The sequence below is a fragment of the Bos indicus genome, chromosome 5, assembly GCF_029378745.1.
Source record: "Bos indicus isolate NIAB-ARS_2022 breed Sahiwal x Tharparkar chromosome 5, NIAB-ARS_B.indTharparkar_mat_pri_1.0, whole genome shotgun sequence".
NCBI lineage: Eukaryota > Metazoa > Chordata > Mammalia > Artiodactyla > Bovidae > Bos > Bos indicus.
Window position 1 is genome coordinate 106,026,033 of NC_091764.1, and position 27,763 is coordinate 106,053,795.

At 44.1% G+C, this 27,763-nt stretch overlaps 1 protein-coding gene across 4 annotated transcripts; it reads left to right on the forward strand.

Moving 5' to 3' along the window:
• Positions 1 to 33: 33 nt before the first annotated feature.
• Positions 34 to 27,656, forward strand: AKAP3 (A-kinase anchoring protein 3). 4 transcript variants are annotated; one of them, XM_070790270.1, is made up of 5 exons: positions 34 to 200; positions 7,827 to 7,931; positions 12,517 to 12,612; positions 17,207 to 19,531; positions 27,285 to 27,656. In XM_070790270.1, the coding sequence occupies exons 3-5, from the start codon at positions 12,517 to 12,519 to the stop codon at positions 27,438 to 27,440; spliced, it is 2,577 nt and encodes an 858-aa protein (XP_070646371.1). In that variant the 5' UTR covers positions 34 to 200; positions 7,827 to 7,931; the 3' UTR covers positions 27,441 to 27,656. The 4 variants fall into 4 exon arrangements, with proteins under 4 accessions (XP_070646371.1, XP_070646373.1, XP_019815714.2 ...); XM_019960155.2 differs by lacking the exon at positions 34 to 200 and adding an exon at positions 3,481 to 3,688; XM_070790271.1 differs by lacking the exon at positions 34 to 200 and adding an exon at positions 3,481 to 3,688 and having other exon boundaries at positions 17,234 to 19,531.
• The last annotated feature ends 107 nt before the right edge of the window (positions 27,657 to 27,763 follow it).

The following is a 27,763-nucleotide window of genomic DNA, read 5'->3' on the forward strand; positions in this document are numbered from 1 at the left end:
CCTGGAATGAAAGGGGCGAGTCGGAGGGTGGGGTGGACGGTGGCTCAGAAGAGCTCATAGGAAACTGCGGGGAGGGGATGAGGGATGTGAGGGAGGCCGTGAGGAAAGCGGGAGAAAGAGAGGAGTCTTGAGATCGGAGTTCCATGTCAGGAGCTGACCGTAAAGATGACGTCGGAGTATCGAGGAACCTGAAGTTCAGGGTAAACCACAGACCAAATCCAGGGCAGCAGCTCAGCTTTCCCAACTCTTAGTTCATCGCTCCCTGAAAGTGTCCTCTGGGGCGGCCCTTGAGCCCTGGAAGCTTTTCCAGGAGAGGGCCGGGGCCCCGGGGACTGGAGGGGGCGGGGACGCGGAGAGAAAACGTGAGGGAGAGAAATACACGTGAGGAAGGGTGCGTTCGTGGAGTCCGAAGACCAGGTTACGTCCCCCGGGGCCTTGGCTCTTGCTGTTCCCTTTTCCTGCAGGTGTCACGAGCTCAAGTCTCTGCTCGTGGATGACTTCAAAGACGACTTCTCTGACGTGTTGTATCATTCCACCTGTGTTTTAAGTACTATGATTTACCAAAGCCCTTATCTCACCACCCAACATGAATCCAGGGATTCTTAACTTGGACTCTGATACAGGAGCGAGCTTCCGGAAATCTGTGAACCTCCCGAAATGTCCTGTAAAAGTTAGTAGGGCTTCCCCGGTGGCTCAGCGGTAGAGAATCCGCCTGCAATGCAAGAGACCTGTAGGAGACACAGGTTTGATCCCTCGGTTGGAGAAGCTCCCCCTGAGGAGGAAATGGCAACCCATTCCAGTATTCTTGCCTGGAGAATCCCCATGGATAGAGTATCCTGGGGGGCTACAGTCAATGGGGTCGCAAAGTCGGACATGACAGATGGTTTGAACACGCCATCTGCACATTTTTCTAGGAAGAAACAAGGTGGCTCTCTCTAGAGCAACCGGTGTGTAATATTTTAATTGTGGATCCTTGGCCGTTTGCATTGTTCCAGAAAGTAGTATCTAGAGCTTGCCGAAATTCCAGAAATACAAGATGAAGACTTCAGTTTTTAAATCCTTTCTTTGTGGCAGCCTCTCAAGATCCCGGAATAAGAACAGCCATCAGCAACATGTCCTGAGACATCTACCTAAAGCATATCAGAAAACAAGCTCCTTTGGGTTTGGGGGAATCTTTCCAGACTTGGTCATTTCTTCAGTGCTTTGTGTTTTCAGGAAGAAAGGAGGGTGCCTTGCTAGGATGAACAAAAGACATATAGTGAGTGGAAGTGGCTTGTTCTAGGTTTGCAAGGTTGGTTGGTCCCACTCTGCCTCACCCCCACCACTTACTGACCTGTCATCTGCCAAGTGAATTGGAAGAGGAAAGTAATTTGATTATATCAAAGATGTCTCCTAATGCTGCACTCTTATATTTCATGGCCTCATCCTGTGTACACTCAGCACTTACATTTTGCTAATATTTGGTTTCGGAGTCCATATGAATAGAAACAGTTTCCTGGCTCTGGTAAATTGACAGATCCCACTGTCATCAGTCACAATCCTAACACCTGTGTATTATTGTCAACTATGTTTCATCTCCAAGTCAAACAGTGCCATGTATGCTCAATACTAGTTTAAAGGTGTCATGATACTGTTGAAAGATCATCGACTTAAAAATCAGATTATTAGAGCCCAGTTCCAGCTGACCAGGTATGTGTGGTGAACTGAGTGAGGTTCTACACCTGCCTCCCTGGATGGGAGGAGTGATTGGGGGAAAATGGATCCGTGTATATGTATGGCTGAGTCCCTTCACTATTCACCTGAAACTATCACAGTGTTAATCGGCTGTACCCCAATACAAAATGTTCTTGGTGTTAAGAAAATAAAAATTAAAAAAAGATTCTGCACCTGGTGAACAGGCAAAAGAACACCTGTCCCGTTTCTTCAAAACGTTACTCTGAGGATCAGATGACATGGATGTGAAGGTGCCTTGTCAGCTACAAAGTGTCATGCCTGTGTACATGCTTTCCATTTTCATACCACTCAAGTGTCGGGATCATAGACTGTCAGAGCTGGAAGGGATCTTAGTGCTGTGGTAAAGAATCTACCTGCCAGTGCTGGAGATACAAGAGACTCAGGTTCAATCCCTGGGTTGGAAAGATCCCCTACAGGAGAAAAGGGCAACCCACTCCAGTATCCTTGCCTGGAAAATCCCACAGACAGAGGAGCCTGGGGGCCACAGTCCAAGGGGTCCCAAAGAGTTGGACGTGACTGAGTGTCTGAACGAACACATGGGATCACAGAATGTCAGAGCTGGAAGGGTTCTTAGGAGACCAACAAACCCAATTTCTTTTAAAGGTAAAGAAACTGAACCATAATATAAAAGGTCATTGATACATAACATTGTTGAAGGAAGCTTGTAATAAACCAGTAAGTCATTTTTAAATTCATTAACAATTTTAATCTTTATCCTATCGCCTTGCTCAGAGAGTCATTAAGTGTACCTAAGGTATTATAACATTCCATAGAGAATGTACAACTAACAAAGTCTCCTCAAGCCTAGAAATTTGCCAACTAAATGCTCTTGGACCAATTAATCTCAGTACTGTTTATCAAGTCGAGAGTTGTAGTGCTACTATATCTCTGACCTCAGATTTATTATAACCCAGAGATGGTCAGTTTAGGCAAACTATCTCAGAATGTTTTTTTAATGAAAGGGACTCATAATTAAAAGTCCAAGCTGGATCCCACAGAATGAAGTGATTCCATGGGCTTTGCATAAAAAATTTAGTAGACCCTCAATTCTTTTTTCTCTGCACCCATCTGGATGTGATAATACCTAATACTTTTTCTTCTTTTTAGTGGAATCCCTTGGCATAACTATGCCTATCCCTTGGCATAAACTATGCATGCTGCTGCTGCTGCTAAGTCACTTCAGTCATGTCCGACTCTGTGCGACCCCACAGACGGTAGCCCACCAGGCTGCCCTGTCCCTGGGATTCTCCAGGCAAGAACACTGGAGTGGGTTGCCATTTCCTTCTCCAATGCGTGAAAGTGAAGTCCCTCAGTTGTGTCCGACTCTTAGCGACCCCATGGACTGCAGCCTTCCAGTACTGGAGTAGGGTGCCATTGCCTTCTCTGAAACTATGCACACCCCTCTCCTATGCGTGTGTGCTCAGTCATGTCCAACTCTTTGTGACTCCATGGATTGTAACCCACCAGACTCCTTCCCAGGCAAGAATACTGGAGTGGGTTGCCATTCTCTTCTCCAGGGTATCTTCCCGACACAGGGATGGAGCCTGGGTCTTCTGCATTGGCAGGTGGATTCTTTACCACTGAGCCAACCTGGGAAGCCCCTTCCCCCTCCCGTATTCCCTACCAAAAATTAGACACTTAAACAAGAAAATCAATCTGGAGAAAGCAAGCTCAGTTCTTCCAAACTAAGCATCAGAGCCTTGCAGTGTATCTTCACCCCTCCCCTTGTCTGATGATCACTCAATTTCTGCTAGTGTCACCACTGTTGCTATAGAAGCAGTGATATCACCAGCTGTGATTCTGATGTCACTCTCCAGTCCCAACTAGGGGAGGTACATGGACGGCTGGGGGAGGAAACAAGATCTTGAGCTGAGCACGAACATCCCAGCATCTTCGTTGACTTTAAAAGTATCTTCTAGAGCCTTCTGTGGTTCACTCTTCCAGTGCTGCAGAGGTAGGAGATCCCACTGGACTGACGAGACAGCCCATTTTCTGATATTCTGTGGTTAAAAGGGAGAATTCAGTGACAAGGAATGGGTAACTCTTAACATTCAACCTCACCTCCCTCATGTCCCAGTTAATGTCAAGTCAGATTCTTCTGGAAATAAATGAGCCTCTCCTTCAGCACAATGATAGTAGATGGTAGCTACCTACCATCTTTGCTGTTAAAGTTTTAATTTTGTTTCAGATGGACTAGATGTCCTTGGCCATACTTTTGCAGACATGAGGGCGTCTGCTTTTCAATTTCATGATGTGACTGGAAGCTTGACTACCTGCTGACTTCCTATTCATGTGTGGGCTATTCCAAAAGTTGGGGGTGGGGTAGATTTTTTTGTCTGTTTTTTTGATTGATTTTTTTTCCAGCGCTCTAATAACAAAATCAGATTAGTACTGCTCTGAGTCCCAATTCTCATTCACTTTCATCCTCTCTTATTTCTGACTCCTTGGCTAGACAACAGAGAACTGGGGCGAAGCAGAACATATATAGCTATGTGGAGACAACATCTGTACTAACAGGGCAATGGAGAAAGAAGTTATTAACAAAGGGAAGTGAAAATATAGGAAATCCACAGGAAAGCTTTACACTGAATGGTACCACTGAGAAAAAGATACACACACAGAGACTCACAGTCTTCTAATCCTTAATTTAAACAAAATTGCATGAGACTGATTTCATCAACGGCCACATTTACAGAGTGTCTACTGTATGCTTTGCATTTAGAGAAAGGGAATGAGAGAGAAAAATAAAACATATTAGAATATATTCTTCCTTTTTAAAATTAGTAATAAAAAGTGGCCTAGTAAATTTCAAAACTTGATCAGATACATATCAACTCTGCAAAAGCTTCACATACGCTGCCTGTAATTTGACTATTTCTGCGAGCTTAGGAACCTTGAGTAAACAGGAGCTCTTGCTTATGATGAACACAGGAAACATGTCCTGAGATGGAACTGGGGTCTGGGATACAGCTCCATAAACAAGCCCCTCTATTATTTATGCCTCCCTGGCTGGCGTTCATGGTTTGCACTCCTCACTTACCACTGAGGTGATAATCATATGGACATTTTAAAGGAACATTTTAGGTCAGTCCTTCTATTGTTCCATTGGGTCCCCCTATCGGCCATAGGAAAAATTCTTAGCTTCCAGAAGGTTAACCTGCAGAGCTGTAAATATCTCAATGAATCTATCGATTGGTTTTAATAGTCCCTTTATGGGTGTCAGTTTCCTTGTCTTTAAAATGAGAATGTTACAATAAATGATTCTCAAGGTCCATTTATCTTCACATTGTGCATAGTTAGCCTTCTTTCCTCATCAAACTTAATAGGTAACAGCGTCGTTTGTCTCATTTATTTTCCATTTAATTCCAGGATATTACTCACGCACTTTGAAGTTAGGAAATGGATGAATCCGTTAATTAACTCAAATCTCTAGATTTTCCTTCTCTCTTTTCCATTTCATTATGAGACATGTATACAAATTTAGAAGTCTGAACAGCACTACCATCAAAAGGCATTTAAGTACCTTGGTATATACACTATTATCCAGGAAAATTTAGGGAATTTAAAGTCTAAAACAACTTCATGGATACAAACAAACATGCAGAGGATATAGAAAATAAAATAAAAACCTCTGGACATATGTAGGTGGAAGTGTTTGTTGAATCTATGTAACGAGTAAGTGTGAAATAAGTATAAGAGCACTTTTGAGATAATTGATTCATTTTTATTATTGGGATAGATCAGATCAGATCAGTCACTCAGTCGTGTCCGACTCTTTGCGACCCCATGAATCACAGCACGCCAGGCCTCCCTGTCCATCACCAACTCCCGGAGTTCACTCAGACTCACGTCCATCGAGTCAGTGATGCCATCCAGCCATCTCATCCTCTGTCATCCCCTTCTCCTCCTGCCCCCAGTGTCTCCCAGCATCAGCCTCTTCTCCAATGAGTCAACTCTTCGCATGAGGTGGCCAAAGTACTGGAGTTTCAGCTTTAGCATCATTCCTTCCAAAGAAATCCCAGGGCTGATCTCCTTCAGAATGGACTGGTTGGATCTCCTTGCAGTCCAAGGGACTCTCAAGAGTCTTCTCCAACACCACAGTTCAAAAGCATCAATTCTTCAGCACTCAGCCTTCTTCACAGTCCAACTCTCACATCCATACATGACCACAGGAAAAACCATAGCCTTGACTAGATGAACCTTTGTTGGCAAAGTAATGTCTCTGCTTTTGAATATGCTATCTAGGTTGGTCATAACTTTCCTTCCAAGGAGTAAGCGTCTTTTAATTTCATGGCTGCAGTCACCATCTGCAGTGATTTTGGAGCCCAGAAAAATAAACTCTGAAACTGTTTCCACTGTTTCCCCATCTATTTCCCATGAAGTGATGGGACCAGATGCCATGATCTTCGTTTTCTGAATGTTGAGCTTTAAGCCAACTTTTTCACTCTCCCCTTTTACTTTCATCAAGAGGCTTTTGAGTTCCTCTTCACTTTCTGCCATAAGGGTGGTGTCATCTGCATATCTGAGGTTATTGATATTTCTCCTGGCAATCTTGATTCCAACTTGTGTTTCTCCCAGTCCAGCATTTCTCATGATGTACTCTGCATATAAGTTAAATAAACAGGGTGACAATATACAGCCTTGACGAACTCCTTTTCCTATTTGGAACCAGTCTGTTGTTCCATGTCCAGTTCTAACTGTTGCTTCCTGACCTGCATACAAATTTCTCAAGAGGCAGATCAGGTGGTCTGGTATTCCCATCTCTTTCAGAATTTTCCACAGTTAATTGTGATCCACACAGTCAAAGGCTTTGGCATAGTCAATAAAGCAGAAATAGATGTTTTTGTGGAACTCTCTTGCTTTTTCCATGATCCAGCGGATAGAAGATCCTCTAATAAATTATTGGATAAATATTTATACCTTTGGCAAGTCTCTGGGGTGAGCATATTCTCAAAAGGAGTCAAGCTTTGTGAAAGCCTTACCACCCTATCAAACTTGAGCAAGTCATTTCTTTTTTCTCAGATTCTCAAGTTTAAGAAAGAAAGAAAAATTGAGCTATCCAGAATTAGCAATAGGCGGTATTCATATATATTCATTCAGCAGATAATTGTAAGGAAGATAATTGATCTGGAAGCTGGTTTTGACATTAATTGTGAATTCACTTTGTCACAAAAGGATTCATTTCTCCTGAATCCTCAGAGGAGAACTTACGAAGTGTTTTGAGATCCACAAACTCAGGGCACTTACTCTCCATTCTAGCTACTGAATTCTGACTTCCTGTTCAAGCCAAGTTTGAAATTAGGCTAAAACCTTTCAGTGTCCTTGTTGTTAAATAAGTCTGTCTGCCAATGATTGGAAAGTGGAGAATAATGATAGTCATTTCAGAAACAATTGGTCAGATGATAAAACCCTTGTTGTTCAAAGGTTATTGCTGAACCACGAAAAGATACCTGGATTTTTGGCCTCCAGAGGAGAAGAATTCAATCTAGGACCAGAGACGAGTCTTGATCACTCAGAGCTCTTGTCCAATAGAGTTTTATTAAAGTATAAAAGGGATAGAGAGAGCTTCTGACATAGACATCAGAAGGGGCAGAAAGAGTACCCCCTTGTTAGTGTTAGCAGTGGAGTTATATACTCTCCAATTAGTTATTATAGTGAGTCAAAAGAATGTCTGGAGGTTGTAAAGACCTCACTAGACATACTCCCATAATTTACATTTTAAGATAACAGGATTAGCCAGAAGGTTTTTCCCAGAGACTGTCCTCAAGCAGGATACATTATTGTAATATAATCCTAAGGCATGTAGAGGGGGAAAAAAGTTTGTCCTTTCTTCCTCATTGAGAATTCCAGACCTCTCTCTCCTTGGGGACCCCTGGACTTCTTATCAACCTGCCTAGGAAATGACTCTCTCATTGTCATGTAGGAACCACGAGACAGCAAAAATGATATCTGTACTTTGAATGTGAATATCATTTTGTGCTCATCATTTGTGTATCATATGTGAAAAATAATAGGTCAAAATCATTTGGTAATGAGAGCAATAAAGTTCAGAGGTAATATTAGTCATTTTTATTTGTGTCTTTCCATTGCAGATTCCTTATATTTCATGGAAGGAGTGGGTAAACTTAGGAATAGTGAAGACAACAAGAAATTAATCCAGAGCTTTCCTCATATCTCAGAACCTGTCCTCAGTAAGAGTAAGTGACCACACAACTTCCGTACTTTCTGTTCTTCGTTTTCATCCCTGCTTTTTAATTGTGCTGCTGCTGCTGCTGCTGCTAAGTCGCTTCAATTGTGTCCCACTCTGTACGACCCCATAGACGGCAGCCCACCAGACTTCCCTGCCCCTGGGATTCTCCAGGCAAGAACACTGGAGTGGGTTGCCATTTCCTTCTCCAATGCATGAAAGTGAAAAGTGAAAGTGAAGTCGCTCAGTCGTGTCCGACTCTTAGCGACTCCATGGACTGCAGCCTACCAGGCTCCTCTGTCCATGGATTTTCCAGGCAAGAGTACTGGAATGGGGTGCCATTGTCTTCTCCGTTTAACTGTGCTGCTGCTGCTGCTGCGTCACTTCAGTCGTGTCCGACTGTGCGACCCCATAGACGGCAGTCCACCAGGCTCCGCCATCCCTGGGATTCTCCAGGCCAGAACACTGGAGTGGGTTGCCATTTCCTTCTCCAATGCAGGAAAGTGAAAGTGAAGTCGCTCAGTCGTGTCTGACTCTTAGCGACCCCATGGACTGCAGCCTATCAGGCTCCTCTGTCCATGGATTTTCCAGGCAAGAGTACTGGAGTGGGGTGCCATTGCCTTCTCCAGTATAGCCTAAATAGGGCTTTCCAGGTGGCACTAGTGGTAAAGAATCCGCCTGCCAATGCAGGAGACACAAGAGATGCGGGTTCGATCCTTGGGTCAGGAAGATCCCCTGGAGGAGGGCATGGCAATCCACTCCAATGTTCTTGCCTGGGAAATCCCATGGACAGAGAAGCCTGGTGGGCTGAAGTCCATGGGGTTGCAAAGAGTCAGACACGACTGAGCAACTGAGCATGTAGCCTAAATAAATCAGTAGATCCTATTGACATCATCATGTTCCATTAGAAGTCATGCATTAAGATGAAATGTAAATCAGAGATTAAGAGACTTGCACTGTCAACAGTCTAGGCAACCTGTTTCTATGTCTTTTTTTTTTTTTTTTCGGCCAAGGAACAGTGCCTTCCATTTCTTTATTCATGGTGATGATTCAAGCATATGAATATTTACATAAAACAATGAGCTGCTGAGAGACAAAACAAGGTTTAACTTCATAGACAGTAAAAACTTCATTGTTAGGGGTTTAAAAAAACATTAAAATAAGGTACCAAGAAGCTTACAAAATCTCAGAAAAAAATGTTTCAAAGAATAAACAATTGTCTTTCTGGAGCTGGCGAGTCTGTTGCAGAGAGGATCTCTCCATATAAGCCCAGGGATTTTCAGTTCTAGGTGTCTGTTAGAATCACCCAAGGAGTTTTTAAGAAATTCAATGCTGTGACTTCCTGGTGGTTCAGTGGCAAGATTCTGGGCTCCCAATGCAGGAGACCTGGGTTTGATCCCTGGCCAGGGAACTAGATCCCACGCTGCAACTAAGATCCGGTGTGCGTGTGCATACTCAGTCGCCTCAGTTGTGTCTGACTCTTTGCGACCCCGTGGACTGCATCCCTCCAGGATCCTCTGTCCATGGGATTCTCCAGGCAAGAATACTGTAGTGGGTTGCCATTCTCTCCTCCAGGAGATCTTCCAAACCCAGGGATCAAACCCACTGTCTCCTTCTGCTCCTACATTGGCAAGGAGATTCTTTACCACTGAGTTACCTGGGAAGCCCAAGACCTGGTGCAGTCAAATAAATATGAAAAAGAAAAAAGAAAGTTTTATCCACTTGTTTCCAAACCCTAAAACCAGTGAAATAAGGTTCTCTGAGGATTAGTCTCTCAGATTCGGTATTTTAAAATAGTTGATTCAGGGTTTTTAAGCAAGATCCTTCTAAGGTCTAATCACAATGTAAAACCCATGGCTTGTTCAAGGAATCTATTGTATCACAGTATTAGGAAGAGTGAAAGCTCTTTCCCCAGATCAGTGACCTAAGTTAGTGATTGGGGGATAAAAACAACTGCACATCCTTTTGGGAGCATGAATAGGTAGCTCTTGAAAGATCTTATGCTGCTGCTGCTAAGTCGCTTCAGTCGTGTCCTACTCTGTGCGACTCCATAGACGCTCATCAGGCTCCCCCGTCCCTGGGATTCTCCAGCCAAGAACACTGGAGTGGATTGCCATTTCCTTCTCCAGTGCATGAAAGTGAAAAGTAAAAAGTGAAGTCGCTCAGTCGTGTCCGACTCCTAGTGACCCCATGGACTGCAGCCTACCAGGCTCCTCCGCCCATGGGATTTTCCAGGCAAGAGTACTGGAGTGGGGTGCCATTGCCTTCTCTGGAAAGATCTTATATTTTCTTTTTAATAATTACCCATAATGTTTTGTGCAACAAAAATAATAAACCCACTTATTGTCATTGTTCAGTCACTCAGTCGTGTGCAACTCTTTGCCACCCCATGGACTGTAGCCCACCAGGCTCCTCCGTCCATGGAATTTCTCAGGCAAAAATACCAGAGTGGGTGGCCATTTCCTTCCCCAGAGGATCTTCCCAATCCAGGAATTAAACCGGATTTTTTTTTTTTTTTTTTACCACTGAGCCACCTGGAAACCCACATATAAATAAGTTTAAATTGTGTATAATCTGTGTTTGCGTTGTGTTGGTTTTGTTTGTGGGGGAGATATCTACCCTCCACAAATAAAACCTAAAGTCCTTTAAAACAAATATTTCCAATTAACCAGACATTCAATCACAAATAATGTTCCATTTATTTCAAGCGCTTTTGGACTTTATTTTGACAGAATTTTAAGCCAATGTATTTGTTAAAAACAAGATATAAATATGTGTATCTATTCACAAAGATGTTTTGGGGGCACTGAGGAGAAAAAATTGGCCATCTCATTCCTCCTTGTTTATCGAGAAATATAGGCCTAAGCAACACTTATAGCAAAAAAAAAGGGAAACTTAGGTGAGGAAGCCTGATAATGGAATTCTGACTTGACAAAAGAGGGCAAAGAGAAGCTTTTCATACTTGTAGGTTATCGGTGGGCAAGTATGATAATTAGTCACATTTCCAAGAACTATCAGATAAGATGCAGTGTTGCAGAAAGTCGATGAGACTAAGCCCACAGTCTAATCCTCCATGGATTAGGAGTTGGTGCTCACTGGTGAGATGAAGTAGTAAAAGCAGTAAGCATAAGCAATTATTTCAAGAAAAATGACTACAAATAAGAAAAAAGAGAAACAGTAGCTAGAGGAAGGCTTGGGATGGAAGAATACATGTAAAATAAAGATCAGCTTTCTGGAAGACCAGGTAGATGGTGGTGCCATGACAGAAATTAAGAAATAGAGCAAAGAGTTGGGAGGGTTATGAAAAAACCAACATCAGCCAGGACGTCACTACCTCCAAGGCCCTTTGGATGGTGCATAAGACATCTCCTTTCTCTTGCCATTCAGAAGTTTGGTGGAACCATGGAGGCTGAGAATTCCCCAGGACTTTTGACTAACTGGAAGAGGGATTATTCTTAAGGAAGCCATCCTACACTTATTGCTAATATAAGTAAGTTAGTCCTCTAGAAATCAGTTACGACAAAGCCTGCATTACTTAGAAAAGTTGGTGGGGCAAGAACAGAGAGGGAAAAGTCAGTTAATTCTATTTTGATCAAGTTGAGCTTCGAGCATATACTGAAAATCCAAGATGTGAAAGGGTGGTCAAGCTAGGACACAGAATATGTTCAGGTTCGTTCATGAGCAAACCATACTAAGCACCTCTAGAAGACATCGCTTCATGGGAAATAGATGGGGAAACAGTGGAAACAGTATCAGACTTTATTTTTGTGGGCTCCAAAATCACTGCAGATGGTGACTGCAGCCATGAAATTAAAAGATGCTTACTCCTTGGAAGAAAAGTTATGAACAACCTAGATAACATATTCAAAAGCAGAGACATTAGTTTGCCAACAAAGGTCTGTCTAGTCAAGGCTATGGTTTTTCCAGTGGTCATGTATGGATGTGAGAGTTGGACTGTGAAGAAAGCTGAGTGCTGAAGAATTGATGATTTTGAACTGTGGTGTTGGAGAAAACTCTTGAGAGTCCCTTGGACTGCAAGGAGATCCAACCAGTCCATTCTGAAGGAGATCAGCCCTGGGATTTCTTTGGAAGGAATGATGCTAAAGCTGAAACTCCAGTACTTTGGCCACCTCATGCGAAGAGTTGACTCATTGGAGAAGAGGCTGATGCTGGGAGGGATTGGGGGCAGGAGGAGAAAGGGACGACAGAGGATGAGATGGCTGGATGGCATCACTGACTCAATGGACGTGAGTCTGGGTGAACTCTGGGAGTTGGTGATGGACATGGAGGCCTGGCGTGCTGCGATTCATGGGGTCGCAAAGAGTCACACACGACTGAGCGACTGAACTGAACTGAACTGAGAAGACACCAGCCTCTGGTCTTGCACTAGAGACACATGTTCTAAGGAAATCTTTCTGTGGTTTGGAGCTGAGAATGCCGAGGTCCAGAGTTAAGTGGGTCTGAAGTAACTCTCAGGACAGATGTCTGTGGAGAGCATCACTCCTGTTTTCCTCATCTCAGTCATTTGTCTTACTACTCCTCACTTCCATGAAACTAGCCCTTTTGATGATCCTTCTCCTTTTTTCTACTTCCAGATGTCGGATAGGGTTGACTGGTTACAAAGCCAAAATGGAGTATGCAAAGTTGACGTCTATTCCCCCGGAGACAGCCAACCCCAAGACTGGAAAATGGTAAGGGTCAGCCTCCTTATAAATATGGAGTTAGGAATATGTGGCGTGCCACTAAGAGTAGCCTTATTCTCTCCACTGCCACCTCTTTTTTTTCCTTCATATTTTTGACCACGCTGCCTGCAGCATGGGGTCGCAAGGAGTCGGGCACGACTGAGCGACTAAGCAACAACAACAAGCAGGTTTATTATTTTTGTTATGCGAAACATTATGGGTAATTACCAAAAAGAATTAGTTCCCTGACCAGGTATCAAACCCATGCCCCCTGCAGTGGAAGTGCAGTATCTTAAACACCAGACCGCCAGGGAAGCCCCACCACCTCTTATTTTTGAAGATGAAATTCTTGGGGGGAAAAATGAACTCCTTTAGAACAAAAAAATTCCATGTATAATTTTGGGGGGTAAAAAAAATCCTATAATATGATACTTAGTACGAGAAATACACCACAGTTAATGAAAAAAAATGTACAACAGTTGTAAAACTTTAGTCTTCTAACAGAAAGAGACTCAAACAGAAATGTCCTCAAAGTTTATAGATGTGTAGGATGCCTCAAAATTCTCAGAATTATAAACTCTCATCTAAGTGATATTGTTCTCCCTCATCCTTCAACAAACATTTATTCCACACTTACTTACATAGTATCAGGCACTGTTAAGTCAGAGTCCCGTCAGAAAAGGGAAACCATGTCAGTAATTTAATACTAAAAAACTACTCAGTAAGAGGTATTTAACTAAGTTCACTACTAAAAGCTTTGAAAGAGGATTCTAATAAGAGATCCAGAAGCAGCAAATGCAGAAAGCAGCTACTACCCCTAGGCTGAAAGAGTGAATGAGGAAGAAAGTTAAGGCTCACGAAGTCCCCTTGCCCTCACGAAAAGCTGCTTCAGATCTCCTTGGAGAGTGTGCCCTGCAGCAGGACAGCAGCCTGCATCCCAGTGGCGCTCAAGACACTTGCCAGAGGGCACAGGGGACCAGAAGGGAAGCCCCTCCCTCCTGTGATGAACAGGTAGCACCCCTCCAGTGCCCTCTGCCAACAAAGCCAGCCACCCAAGGAGAAATGTTTAAAGGGTCCAGCTCCAGACTCACAAAGCAAGACCAAAAAGGGTAGACTTGGACTTGAGAGACAGTAATGAATGACTGGCACAGACACTGTGCTGAGTCTTAGGGTCAGAGATACAAAACTAAACTCACCTGTCCAGAGATTAAAGAACCCTTCTCCTTCCAACTGGCCATAAAGTTCCACACTGATTTGAGCCTTAAGATGAGCAAAAAATACTAGCCAAGTAGGTTTTCTGTTGTCTCTTACCAACAGAGAATAGATCTCTGTAAACCACTAATCCATTAAAGAAATCACCAAGTGGTGAGATAATGAAACCAAAATTCTCAAGCATTGCTGCCACCAATGATTGGTGGCTGTGGAAGGACAAAAATGAAAACCAAAAACTAAACTAGTAGAGAGGAAAATGTAAACGGTGCCTAGAACACCATCTCAGGGGGGCCAAGAAGGAACACACTGGGTACAGTACTCCCACGATGACCTTCACCTCTGTTAAGCAAAATCTGCTGGACATCTTGACAAAGATTTGCAAAACTGTTAAAAGATTATTTTCAGAGAAAGGTGAAATAATGACTCTCCCATGAAAATAAAATAGACTCATGTGAAAGATTTTATTGAACTCATTAATGAGATTTTATTTAATTCATTAATGGTGCAGTTCTAAGAAAAGTCCAGAAAAAAGAGACCTGTATGTAGATCAGGAGTATTGGAATGAACTGTGCAAATGGAAGCCAAATGGACATCTTCCAAAGTGGGAGAGAAAGTCAGTCATTCTTTCCTGGTCAGAATTAACATGTGTGTAGACAAAAATTATACTGCATTGCTAACAGTTATCTATAGTTTTCAGAGTTATCAGGTATTTCCAAGAGAATCAGAATCAGAAAACGTGGAGGAGTATGCTATAGATTGTGCAGAGTTTTCTACAAATTTCCCTATAGTAGCTATTATTCAAATTAGGAGAATAATTTAGAGGGCTTTGAACCAAGTTCTGTGGCCCACAAGCAGCTTAAACCAGGCTGTAGAGGTCCAGCTGCTTTTGTCTTCTTCCCAAGTCATCCAGACATTACAGTAGACTGCTGACTGTAGGGGTGGAGAGAACCAATTTCAGAGTCTGAACTGGATTTGAATCCTGGCCCCCACCATGCGCTAGCTGTGAGATGCTGCATATGTGTGTGTGTGTGTGTGTGTGTGTGTGTGTGTGTGTGTGTGTGTGTGTGTATGTATACAGGGCTTCCCAGGTGGCGCTAGTGGTAAAGAACCCGCCTCCCAGTGCAGGAGACACAAGAGACGTGAGTTCAATCCCTGGATGGGGAAGATCCCCCTGGAGGAGGAAATGGCCACCCACTCCAGTATTCTTGCCTCGAGACTCGCATGGACAGAGGAGCCTAGAGGGCTACAGTCCTTAGGGTTGCAAAGAGTCAGACAAGACTGAAGTGACTTAGCACTTAGTGCATATATATACACACAGACACACACACACACACACACACACACACATCCTCTCCCTTTTGGATTTTCTTCCCATTAGGTCACCACAGAGCATTAAGTAGAGTTCCCTGTGCTGTATAGTATGTGCCCATCAGTTGTCTATTTTACACATACTACCAGTAGTGTATATGTGTCAATCTCAATCTCCCAATCCCCACCACCTCCCCGTTTCCCCTTTTAAAATACCAAATTATTCTTTAAAGATGAGCAGTACTTGTGGTTATCCTCAGAGAGATGTAACTCCAGTAGTTACAGTGATCCCTTAGATTTGATGGTAAATAGGACACTTTCACTGGAGAAGGCAATGGCACCCCACTCCAGTACTCTTGCCTGGAAAATCCCATGGGCGGAGGAGCCTGGTAGGCTGCAGTCCATGGGTTCACGAAGAGTCAGACACGACTGAGCAACTTCACTTTCACTTTTCACTTCCATGCATTGGAGAAGGAAATGCAACCCACTCCAGTTTTCTTGCCTGGAGAATCCCAGGGATTGGGGAGCCTGGTGGGCTGCCGTCTATGGGCTCGCATAGAGTCGGACATGACTGAAGCGACTTAGCAGCAGCAGCAGCAGCAGGACACTTTCACATACATTCTTATTTTAGCCTATGTTCAAGTGAAGATTATAAATTAGGTCAACATATAAACATATGCATATGCTTAGCACAGCTAGCATCCACCAAAGACTCTGCATTCACTCAAAACTAATCAATTGTCCCACAGATATTAATTCCTTATTTACAAATCAGATTCTTAACCTAAAGCATCCCCAGTAGTCCACTGGAAGCCACTGAGCATATCAAGATTGTGCTTGTGTAGCCCGGCACACAATTATGATTAATTATGCACCACAGTCCTTGAATTTTCTGATATTTTGAAAACTATACTTGTAATGAAAGTGAAAGTGTTAGTCACTCAGTTGTGTCCAACTCTTTGTAACCCCATGGACTGTACCCTGCCAGGCTCTTCTGTCCACGAGATTCTCCAAGCAAGAATACTGGAGTGGGTTGCCATTCCATTCTCCAGAGGAATCTCCCTGACTCAGCAATCGAACCCAGGTCTCCATCATTGCAGGCAGATTCTTTACTGTCTGAGCCAGTTCTTCAATTTCCTCTTCTGTTAAAATGTGGATAATAAGAAAGCTAGCCCCACTCCAGTACTCTTGCCTGGAAAATCCCATGGATGGAGGAGGCTGGTAGGCTGCAGTCCATGGGATCGCTAGAGTCGGACACGACTGAGCGACTTCACTTTCACTTTTCACTTTCATGCACTGGAGAAGGAAATGGCAACCCACTCCAGTATTCTTGCCTGGAGAATCCCAGGGACGGGGGAGCCTGTTGGGCTGCCATCTATGGGGTCGCACAGAGTCAGACATGACTGAAGCGACTTAGCAGCAGCAGCAGCAGCATTTAAGTTTATTGCCAGAATAATAGTGGCTTTCTAGGTGGCTCTGTGGTAGTCTGCCTGCCAATGCAGGAGATGCAGGAGATGCGAGTTCAATGCCTGGGTTAGGAAGATCCGCTTGAGGAAGAAATGACAACACACTCCAATAATCTTGCCTGGGAAATCCAGGCAGAGGAGCCTGGTGGGCTACTGTCCATGGGCTTGTAGAGTCAGACATGAACTGAGCACACATGTGCACACACAGAATAATATTAAATGAGGTCCTAGTTTTAAAGTACTCAGAACAGTGCCTGATATATAGTAGGTGGTGGTGGTGGTTTAGTCAGTCAGTCGTGTCCAACTCTTGCAACCTCAGGGACTGTAGCCCTCTAGGCTCCTCTGTCCATGGGATTTCCCAGGCAAGATTACTGAAATGGGTTGCTATTTTCTTCTCTAGGGGATCTTCCCAACCCAGGGGTTGAACTCTGGTCTCCTGCATTGCAGGCGGATTGTTTACTGATAGCCACTAGGGAAGGCTGATATACAGTAAGCACTCAGTAAATGTTGCTTCCATCTGTTGGGTTGATGAGGAGTTGAGACGTGAGAGGGGCGACCATTTTTGTGACTGCTCTTTGAGGTTGTCCTGAATATCCTGTGTCTTTACTTTGTTATAGTCGGATGAATCCTTGTCTATTTTTAAGGAAGCCTCACACGATCCCATCAGAGTGCTCAGCTGGCTCCGCAGAGACCTGGAGAAAAGCACAGCAGGATTCCAAGACATTAGGTTCAAGCCCGGAGAATCATCGCTCGGCAGGGAAATGGTCAGCTCAGGAGACCCACGCAAAGGTTTCTGCGTGGACTATTATAACACCACCTCCAGGGGAAGTCCAGGGAGGCTGCATTTTGAGATGAGTCACAGAGAGAACCCACACCAGGGCCCCACCTGCAATGGGAGCTCCGTAGATGAAGTCTCCTTCTACGCCAACCGCCTCACAAATCTTGTCATCGCCATGGCCCGCAAGGAGATCAACGAGAAGATTGACGGCTCTGAAAACAGGTGTGTCCACCAATCAGTGTACATGGGGGATGAGCCTCCACCCAACAAGAGCCTGAGCAAGGTGGCGTCGGAGCTGGTGAATGAGACCGTCACTGCCTGCTCCAAAAACACCCCATCAGATAAGGCACCGGGCTCTGGTGACAGAGCCTCGGGGACATTACAGAGCCCCCCAAATTTAAAATACAAAAGCACTTTGAAGATCAAGGAAAGCAACAAGGGAGGCAGGGGTCCAGACGACAGGCCTAGCTCTAAGAAGTCTTTCTTCTACAAGGAAGTATTCGAATCCCGTAACGCGGGTGATGCCAAAGAGGGAGGAAGGACCTTACCAGCGGAGAGAAAGATGTTCAGAGGGTATGAAAGGCCCGATGACTTCACAGCTTCCATCAGTCAAGGGATCATGACCTATGCCAACAGTGTGGTGTCCGACATGATGGTCTCCATCATGAAGACCCTGAAGATCCAGGTGAAGGACACGACCATTGCCACCATCGTGCTGAAGAAGGTCCTGATCAAGCACGCCAAAGAGGTGGTCTCCGACCTCATCGACTCCTTCATGAAGAACCTCCACAACGTCACGGGGACCCTCATGACGGACACGGACTTTGTCTCGGCCGTGAAAAGAAGCTTCTTCTCTCATGGAAGCCAGAAGGCCACGGACATCATGGACGCGATGCTGGGGAAACTCTATTCGGTGATATTTGCCAAGAAACCCCCTGAGACAGTCAGGAAAACCAAGGATAAGTCTGAAAGTTACTCCCTCGTCTCTATGAAAGGGATGGGTGACCCTAAACACCGAAACGTCAACTTCGCCTCCATGAAATCAGAAGGTAAAGTGAGGGAGAGAGTATGCACCCCCACACCCAAACCCGAGAAGTCCTGTGTGGAAACTCTGGGGGAACACATTATCAAAGAGGGGCTGACCCTGTGGCACAACAGCCAGCAGAAGGAAGGCATATCTGCATGCCTCCAGGGCTCACCCTTCGTCACTCCCAAAAGACAGTATAAACCTGTGCCGGACTTTCCCCTGGGGTTCCCTTTTGACCCCTGCAACTTCAGCCTCCCTATGCAATGCCCAGAAAAACCTGAGAATTTTATGTGCGACTCAGACTCCTGGGCCAAGGACCTGCTTGTGTCTGCCTTACTTCTGATCCAGTACCACCTGGCCCAGGGAGGAAACATGGATGCACAGAGCTTTCTCGAAGCTGCTGGCACCTCCAACCTGTATCCCACTAAGTCTCCAGCCGTTTCCCATGAGTCCAGCCTCCGGTCTCCCCAAGTGGGAGCTGACCCAGAAGAAGTGGAGAAGAAGGACCTAATGAGCGTTTTCTTCAACTTTATCCGGAACTTGCTCAGTGAGACCATTTTCAAGAGCGACCATAGCTGTGATCCCAAGGCAACCAAGGAAGACAACAGCCCCCAGTGTGAAAGACCCGTCACCCCTTCTCCCGCCAAATTAAATGAATGTGATGAGACTGGGGGTGCTTTTGCAGGGCTCACCAAGATGGTGGCTAACAAACTTGATGGCCACATGAACGGGCAGATGGTAGACCATCTGATGGACTCAGTGATGAAGTTGTGTCTCATCATTGCCAAGTCCTGCGACTCTCCGTTGGCAGAACTGGGAGACGACAAGTCTGGGGATGCCAGCAGGCCAACATCAGCCTTCCCAGAGAGTTTATATGAGTGTTTGTCCACCAAGGGCACAGGGACTGCAGAGACACTCCTACAGAATGCCTATCAGGCTATCCACAACGAACTGAGGAGTCTATCAGCACAGCCCCCAGAAGGGTGCACAGCACCCAAAGTGATCGTCAGCAACCACAACCTGACTGACACCGTGCAGAACAAGCAGCTCCAAGCCGTTCTTCAGTGGGTGGCCGCCTCTGAGCTCAACGTCCCCATTCTGTACTTTGCGGGTGACGACGAAGGAATCCAGGAGAAGGTAAGGCGGTAGAGCCAGGGCTTTGAGGAAGATTGATTAGGGTTAATGAGGGTTTTAAGTACTTTTTCTTTCTAAATGGGAAGATAGCTCCAAGAAGGGTAGGATGGGAACAGTAAACATTCGAAGCTCAAAACTCATAGCCTAGCCAATGGGTAAATTAAAACTAGATTTTTCCCAATAAGAGGTGTATCAAAGGGAAAAGAAAATATACACTTTTTTTTTCTCTTTCTTTCTGTGTATCTAGATGGGAATGCACAAATAAGGAGCCTCCAAGTGAGTTGGTGAAAGGATCAGAGTAAGGCCTGGGCTCAGACTGAACTCTGGGTAGGACAGCTTTGCCCAAAGAATGAGAAGGAGACGCTGGGAAGCGTCCTGGGGATGTGTTGGCTGGGGGCAAAGGGTTTAGATTCATAGTGTTTTCAAGCCTGTCATACCTCTCTTTGCTGGTGATCTAGGAGCCATTAGGGATTTGAAGGGATTCAAAAAATAGCATCCCTCTTCCCCTCACCCGTGGAGAAGGCAATGGCACCCCACTCCAGTACTCTTGCCTGGAAAACCCCATGGACGGAGGAGCCTGGTAGGCTGCAGACCATGGAGTCTCGAAGAGTCAGACACGACTGAGCGACTTCACTTTCACTTTTCACTTTCATGCATTGGAGAAGGAGATGGCAACCCACTCCAGTGTTCTTGCCTGGAAAATCCCATGGACGGAGGAGCCTGGTAGGCTGCAGTCCATGGGGTCACTAAGAGTCAGACACGACTGAGCGACTTCACTTTCACTTTTCACTTTCATGCATTGGAGAAGGAGATGGCAACCCACTCCAGTGTTCTTGCCTGGAGAATCCCAGGGACGGGGGGAGCCTGGTGGGCTGCTGTCTTTGGGGTCACACAGAGTCGGACACGACTGAAGCGACTTAGCAGTAGCAGCTTCCCCTCACCCTAAGTTCCGAATCAATTGATAAGTAAGACTAAAGAATAAGGCAGACAGAAAATCAGCTTATTATTGTTGTTACTGATAAAGGTAAGTGTGCTTTCTGCCTCCTTTCTTCTCCCAATTTAGGCCTCAAAACTGCTCATGGAAGGGAAATTTTGAGTCTGGGAAGCTTTTCTTTACGTAGTTGGTGCTCCATGCTAATGAAGGGGAATTGAGAGACCACCCCCACAATATACACAGTCTCTCTCTCTTTCTCTCTCTCAGGGTTGTTGTTGTTGTTTTCTCAACATTACTTCCTCTCAATTAAGAGAAGTGGAACAATGGCATTTACTAATTAAGTAATAGGAGGTGGCACCAGAGGCTGGGGTTATTATAAAAAGCATCCGTCTTCTTAGAAACCAGAGGATATGGAGGAAGAGGCTTTCTCTGTTTGATGCATGGGGTTAGTAGCGCTTATAACTGGGTTACTTGGTGTATCTGGTGACCAGGAAGACACAGGACTGTACTGCACACAGAATAGGCTACACTCAGCCTAAATGAGAAACTGTCTCTCCTGTCGACTTGCTCCTTTTGCAGCAACAGTACTCTGTAGGCTTGTTCCTTGCGTGTCTGTGCACCAACAGTGTTGGCCAGTGCAGAACCTCAGGCTCCACTCCTGACCTACAGAATCAGAACCTTTAGCAAAACCCCCAGTTGATCTGTGTGCCTGTTCCACGTTGGGCCAGAGGACAGAACATGGAGATCCAATCTTAGATTTACCCCTAAGAGTACTTGCTTGGCAAGTTCTGTCTGTTCACAGTTTTTCCAGTCTGTAAAACAAATTATTTTGTGTGTGTGTGCTTAGTCACTCAGTCGTTCCTGACTCTTTGTGACCCCATGGACTCTAGCCTGCCAGGCTCCTCTATCCATGGGATTCTCCAGGCAAGAATATTGGAGTGAGTTGCCATTCCCTTCTCCAAGGGATCTCCCTAAACCTGGGATCCAACCCAGGTCTCCTGCATGGCAGGCAGATTCTTTACTCTCTGAGCCACCAAATTATTTTCATAAGTTGCAATTAGCAGAGGAGCCAATATTGAGGAAAGCTTTAGACTAATGAAAAAATCTAAAAAGAAGCATAGCTTTCACATGTACAGTATGTGAAACAGGCTTTGTTCTGACACCATCTTTTAAGTCTACCTCATCCTATGTAACAATCATAATACATTCTAGATTATTTTGAATTAGAATGTCTATGCTACAATTCTCTAGAATGAGACAATAGACTTGCAGGCTTCCTTCTACACACACACACACACACACATTTTCTTAAAGGAAAAGAGTGGGAAACATGACCAACAACACATGCAAATGTCACCTAGTGAGTAGATTTGTCCTGAGCAGCAGCATATTTTTAAGAAAAGTTGGATGGCGTATACATCAAAGAAACTATGTAAATATGAGTTGCGAATTTTTTTTTGGAAAGAGACTTAATATAGGCAACTATTTTCATGCTAATGCTGGTGATTAAATCTGGCAATACCAGCATACCCATGAGCCCAATTCCTTTAAACAAATTTGTATCCATTTTTAAAAAACTGTTGGTGACACCCTGCAGCATGTAGGATCATGGTTCCCTGGCCAGGGCTGGAACCCAGGCCCCCTGTACTGACAGTGAGGAGTCTTAACCATTGGACCTCCATGGACGTCCCTGTATCCATTTTTGAATAGGTAATGTGTACATACTTCAAAATCCAAAGGCACACACAAAAAAAGATGCACAATTAAAATTAAGGACTTTTTCTCATCTTTATCTCCCCATTCCATTGCCCTCCCTGGAGAAAACCATTCTGATCAATTTCTTGTTTATCTTTCCAAAAATGCTTATGCAGCATACAAGTTAATACATATTTGTTGTTCAGTTGCTAAGTCGTGTCTGAATCTTTGCGACCCCATGGACTGTAGCCCACCAGGCTCCTCTGTCCCTGGGATTTCCCAGGCAGGAATACTGGAACGGGTTGCCATTTCTCTCTCCAGGGTACACCAATTCGCACACCTATTAAAAGAAAATAAGAGCACCTGTTTCCCACATAGCAACTAACCTACAGTCCATGCCAAACTTTTGGTCTTTGCCAAGTGTTGCCTTACTTTGCACTTATCTTTTTAGGAATGATGGTGAATATCTTTTCATGTGTTTAAGAGCCATTTTTGTTTTTAAAAAATATGTATTTGGCTGCACTGAGCCCTTTTTGTGAACTTTTAGTTGTGGCATCTGGAATCTAGTTCCCAGACAAGGAATTGAACCCAGGTTCGCTGCCTAGGGAGCTCAGTGTCTTAGCCACTGGGCCACCAGGGAAGTTCCTAAGAGCCGTTTTTTAATTTCCTTTTTCATGGATGAATCATTTGTTTGTAAACTCTGCCCTTTTTTTTCTGCCAGGTTGTTGGTATTTTTCTTATGGATCTGTGAGAGTTTTACATAATACAAGGAAAATAGCCTTTGTGATATTAGATATGATTTTTTTAATCATTTGATTTTTGATTGATGTTTCGTTTTGTTGCTTTTGCCATGAAGTATTATTTTAAATGTTTACGTGGTCAAATATGATAGTTCATCTTTTATTTTTCCTAGATTTTGTGTCATATTTTGGAAAACATTCTCCACTACAAGATAGTAACAAAACTTCCCCATGTGTTCTTTCTCCTAGCACAGTTATGATTTTTTTAAAAATGTTTAAGGCTTTGGTCCACTTCAAATTCATTTTTATACAAGGTGTGACATAGGAATTCAGTCTTATTTTTTTCCAGATACCTATATGTCTTTGTTTTTTCCCTAAGCTTTCTGTTCTATTCCATTGAGTCATTCATCTGTTCTTACTAGTTTAATACTATTTTAATAGCATATTACTTTAATTATTGTAATTCTGTCAAATGTCTTAATATTGATAGGACTAGACACTCCTTTTTCTCTGTCTCAGAATTTTCTAGGCTATGTTTCTCAGTTTCACCCCCAGCCACTGGTAATCATCAACCTGCTTTCTATCATTACAGATTTGCCTTTCATTTTAGAAAATAATGGAGTCGTAAAGTATGTAGCTTTTTACATCTGGCTCTCGACTATTAGCATAAGGTTTTTGAGGTTTATCCATGTTGCAGTATGTATCAGCAGTTCATTCCTTTTATTGCTGAATAGAATTTCATTGTATATGTTTTCTCTATTGATTCACCAATTAAGAGACATTGGGGTTATTTCCATTATTTTGCTGTTATGATTAATGCCTCTATGAACAGTCACATACAAGTCTTTGTATGGATATATATTTTCACTTCTCTTGGTTGACAAGGAGTGTAACTGCTGCATTTTATGGTAAGTATAATTTCTTAAGAAACTGTTCAACTGTTTTCCAAAGAAGCTGTACCATTTTATATTCCTACCAGCAATTTCATTTATTTCAATTTCTCCATATCCTCATCAACATTCTGTTGATGGATTATGTTCTGTTTTTAATTATAACTGTTATAGTGGTTTTTGATTGTGGATTTAATTTGACATACATACATTAAAATGACTAAAGATGTTGAGCATCTTTTTATGTGCTGATTAGCCATTCATATATAATCTTTGGTGAGTTGTCTATGTAAATTGTAAATCTTTTGCCCATACTTTGACTGGGTTGTTAGAAAGTTACAAGAATTCTTGATGTATTCTGGATACAAGTCCTTCACCGGATATATATATTTTGCAAATACTTTCTGTCAGTCTGGAGCTTATTTTTTTTACTTAATGGAGTGTTTCAAAGAGCAGAAGTTCTTAACAATGACATCTAGTTTAGTTTTTACCTTCATTGCTTGTACTTGCGATGTCATATCAAATAAATCTTTGCCTAACTCCACTGTCCTCTACTGGAGGCAGTTTTGCCCCTAAGGGACATTTGGCAATGCCTGGAGACGTATTTTGTTGTCACAGCTGGGAAGGGAGGGGAGTTTAGCAGGGAGAGGCCAAGTGAAAGTGAAAGTGTTAGTCACTCAGTCGTTGTCCAGCTGTTTGCGACCCCACAGGCAAGAATACTGGAGTGGGGTGCCATTTCCTTCTCCAAGGGATCTTCCCAACCCAGGGATTGAACAGTTAGTTATGTTTAGTCTGCTTTTCCTTTTTGTTTTTCCTTTTATTGTCTTCTTTTGAATTATTTTTAAACATTTTTCCGTCTTCCATTGTAATCCATCTGTTGGGTTTTGCTATATCTCTTTGTGTAGTTTTTTAGTGGTTTCTCTGGGCACCACAATCCATGTACTTAACTTGTCAGAGTCTACTTAGAGTCAACCGTGACCACTTAGGCTAGAATGTAGAAATCTTCCTGCCCTATGGGGCCCTTCATCCTTCTGCCTGAGACTGCCGTTATTTTATGTAATTAGCTGCCTCAGTTCAGTTCAGTTCAGTCGCTCAGTCATGTCTGACTCTTTGCAACCCCATGAATCGCAGCACGCCAGGCCTCCCTGTCCATCACCAACTCCCGGAGTTCACTCAGACTCACGTCCCTCGCGTCAGTGATGCCATCCAGCCATCTCATCCTCTGTCATCCCCTTCTCCTGCCCCCAATCCCTCCCAGCATCAGAGTCTTTTCCAATGAGTCAACTCTTCACATGAGGTGGCCAAAGGACTGGAGTTTCAGCTTTAGCATCATTCCTTCCAAAGAACCCCCAGGGCTGATCTCCTTCAGAACGGACTGTTTGGATCTCCTTGCAGTCCAAGGGACTCTCAAGAGTCTTCCCCAACACCACAGTTCAAAAGTATCAATTCTTCGGCGCTCAGCCTTCTTCACAGTCCAACTCTCACATCCATACACCAAAGGAAAAACCACAGCCTAATTTAAAATTAGCTGCCTAAAATCTATTTAATTTTATTGCCTAAAATCCTTAGGCAATATTATTTTTCCTTTCAACCATAAAACATATTTTAAAGAATGGAGGCAAATCGTTCATCATTTATCCTGAGATTTTTACCATTTCTGTTGTTGTTGGTTTGCTCCTCATGTTCCCAGTTTCCTTCTGATACCATTTTCCTTCTGTGCAAGGAAACAGAATGCACTTTTCTCGCGATGAATTATCTTAATTTAATCTGAAGTTTTATTTGACCTTCATTCCTGAGGCATATGTTTGCTGGACATAGAATTCTGGTTTGACGGTTCTTTTCTTTTAGTGCTTAAAAAGTGCTGTTTCACTCCTCTGTCCTCTGTGGTTTTTGATGAGAAATTCGCTGTCATTGGCACTGTTGTTCCCTCATGTATAACGTGCCATTTGTCACTGGCCACTTTTAGATCTTTTCCTCTTTTTCTTTCAGTTCAGTTCAGTCGCTCAGTTGTGTCCGACTCTGCGAGCCCATGGACCACAGCACGCCAGGCCTCCCTGTCTATCACCAACTCCCGGAGTTTACCCAAACTGATGTCCATTGAGTCGGTGATGCCATCCAACCATCTCATCCTCTGTTGTCCCCTTCTCCTCCTGCCCTCAATCTTTCCCAGCATCAGGGTCTTTTCAAATGAGTCAGCTCTTCGCAGCAGGTGGCCAAAGTATTAGTTTTCAGCAATTTGATGGTGATAGGTCTTGTGAATTACGGGGGTTCATCATATTTCAAGTTCACTATGCTTCTTGAGTTTGTCTGTATGTCTGTTAGAAAACTGGGGAAGCTTTCATGCATTATTTCTTTAAATATATTTCTGCACTACCGTTGTTCTTCTCTAAGGACATAAATGTAAAACCCTCTGGAACTGTCCCACAGGCCCCTGAACTCTGCTTATTTTCTCAATCTTTTTGAAGGAGGCTTATTCTATCTCTTATACTGTTCAATACGGTTAATTTCTATTGCTCTGTCTTTGGTTTTCCTGTGTTTCCTTACTCATCTCCACCTACTTAGTCTTCATTCTGGATTTGGTATTATTGTTTAGCTGTACAATGACCATGTTTAACTGTACGGTGACCAGCTGTACAATGAGTCTACGTTCTGTCTCCTCTTTGCAGAGACTTGTCTTTCCATCTGTTTCAAGAGTATCCTTATGCACTTCAGTCTCTGCCTGAAATTTCCCCTGAAAAAACACCTGATATTTGGCCTGTTAATCTGCCCTTTGAACTTCTCATAGAGTCAGTTGCAGAACGCACAAAATGGAAAGCTGGTTCCTTTGTTGCCACACGGATTCCAGATGAATGGCAGTATACTGGGCTCATATGAGAATGCTTGCTTGGGCTTTTCTCATTTTATGCCTGGGAAGAGGATTAAACATAGGGTTCAGAGACTTGGGTATGAGCAGTGCCTCCACTGATTTCTGGCACTGTATTACTGACAACCGTCACCTCTCAGGGCAACATTTTCATGGGGGTTGAATGCATCTTTGAGTCACCTTCCTGCTCTATCATCCCAGGGCTCTCTGGCCTACAGGGCTGAGAAAGCAGCATCTACATTGTCCTATGGCTCTTTCTCTCCTGTCTGTGTTGGTCTCTGGGCGGTGATGGGAGCCCATTTTATGATGTTACAGTGAGCTTAAGAACTTCAGAATCCTTAGAAGGCATGAACACCATTGACCAAACAGCCACTGGAAGCAGGAAGTTTTAGTCTTTGTGGAACATCTTCCATATCACGGGCAGGGGGTTGTCGTTTAAATGAAGGGCGATGGAACCCACTTTCTTTTGTCAGACAAGCCAGCAAGTGTCTCGGTTTTGGAAGTAGTCTCAGCACCTCCCTGGAGGCCGTCCTGTGGCCAGGGACCTCCCCCAGCTCTCTGGCCTTGAAGGCCCCGCCGGACCCTCTGTGGGATGCTCTGCCTCCTCGACTTCCGCTTTCTTTTCCTCCCTCAGCTACTTCAGCTCTCGGCAGCTGCCGTGGAAAAGGGGCGCAGCGTAGGTGAGGTTCTACAGTCGGTGCTGCGGTACGAGAAGGAGCGACAGCTGGACGAGGCGGTGGGCAACGTCACACGGCTGCAGCTGCTGGACTGGCTGATGGTGAACCTGTGATGGGGGCCCGCCGCCGCCCCTCTTTCCCGCAGTGGGCCCCGCCCTCGCCTCTCCCTTCGTCCTCACTGCCGCGGCCCCCCTCTCCCGCCTCCTCACAGAGCCCCAACATTATCTTCATACCACTCACATCTAAGACACGTCATCGTGCGCTAGTCCCTGGATTTTGCAGATATTCTTGTCCATGCGAGCAAGGACGTAAAATAAAAATTACAGATAAATGGCTCCGAGTGTCTGGTTTCCTTGGGATCCAGTGCGACCAATGCCTGTGTGCTAAATCGCTCAGTCGTGTCCGACTCTTTGTGACTCCATGGACTGTAGCCCAC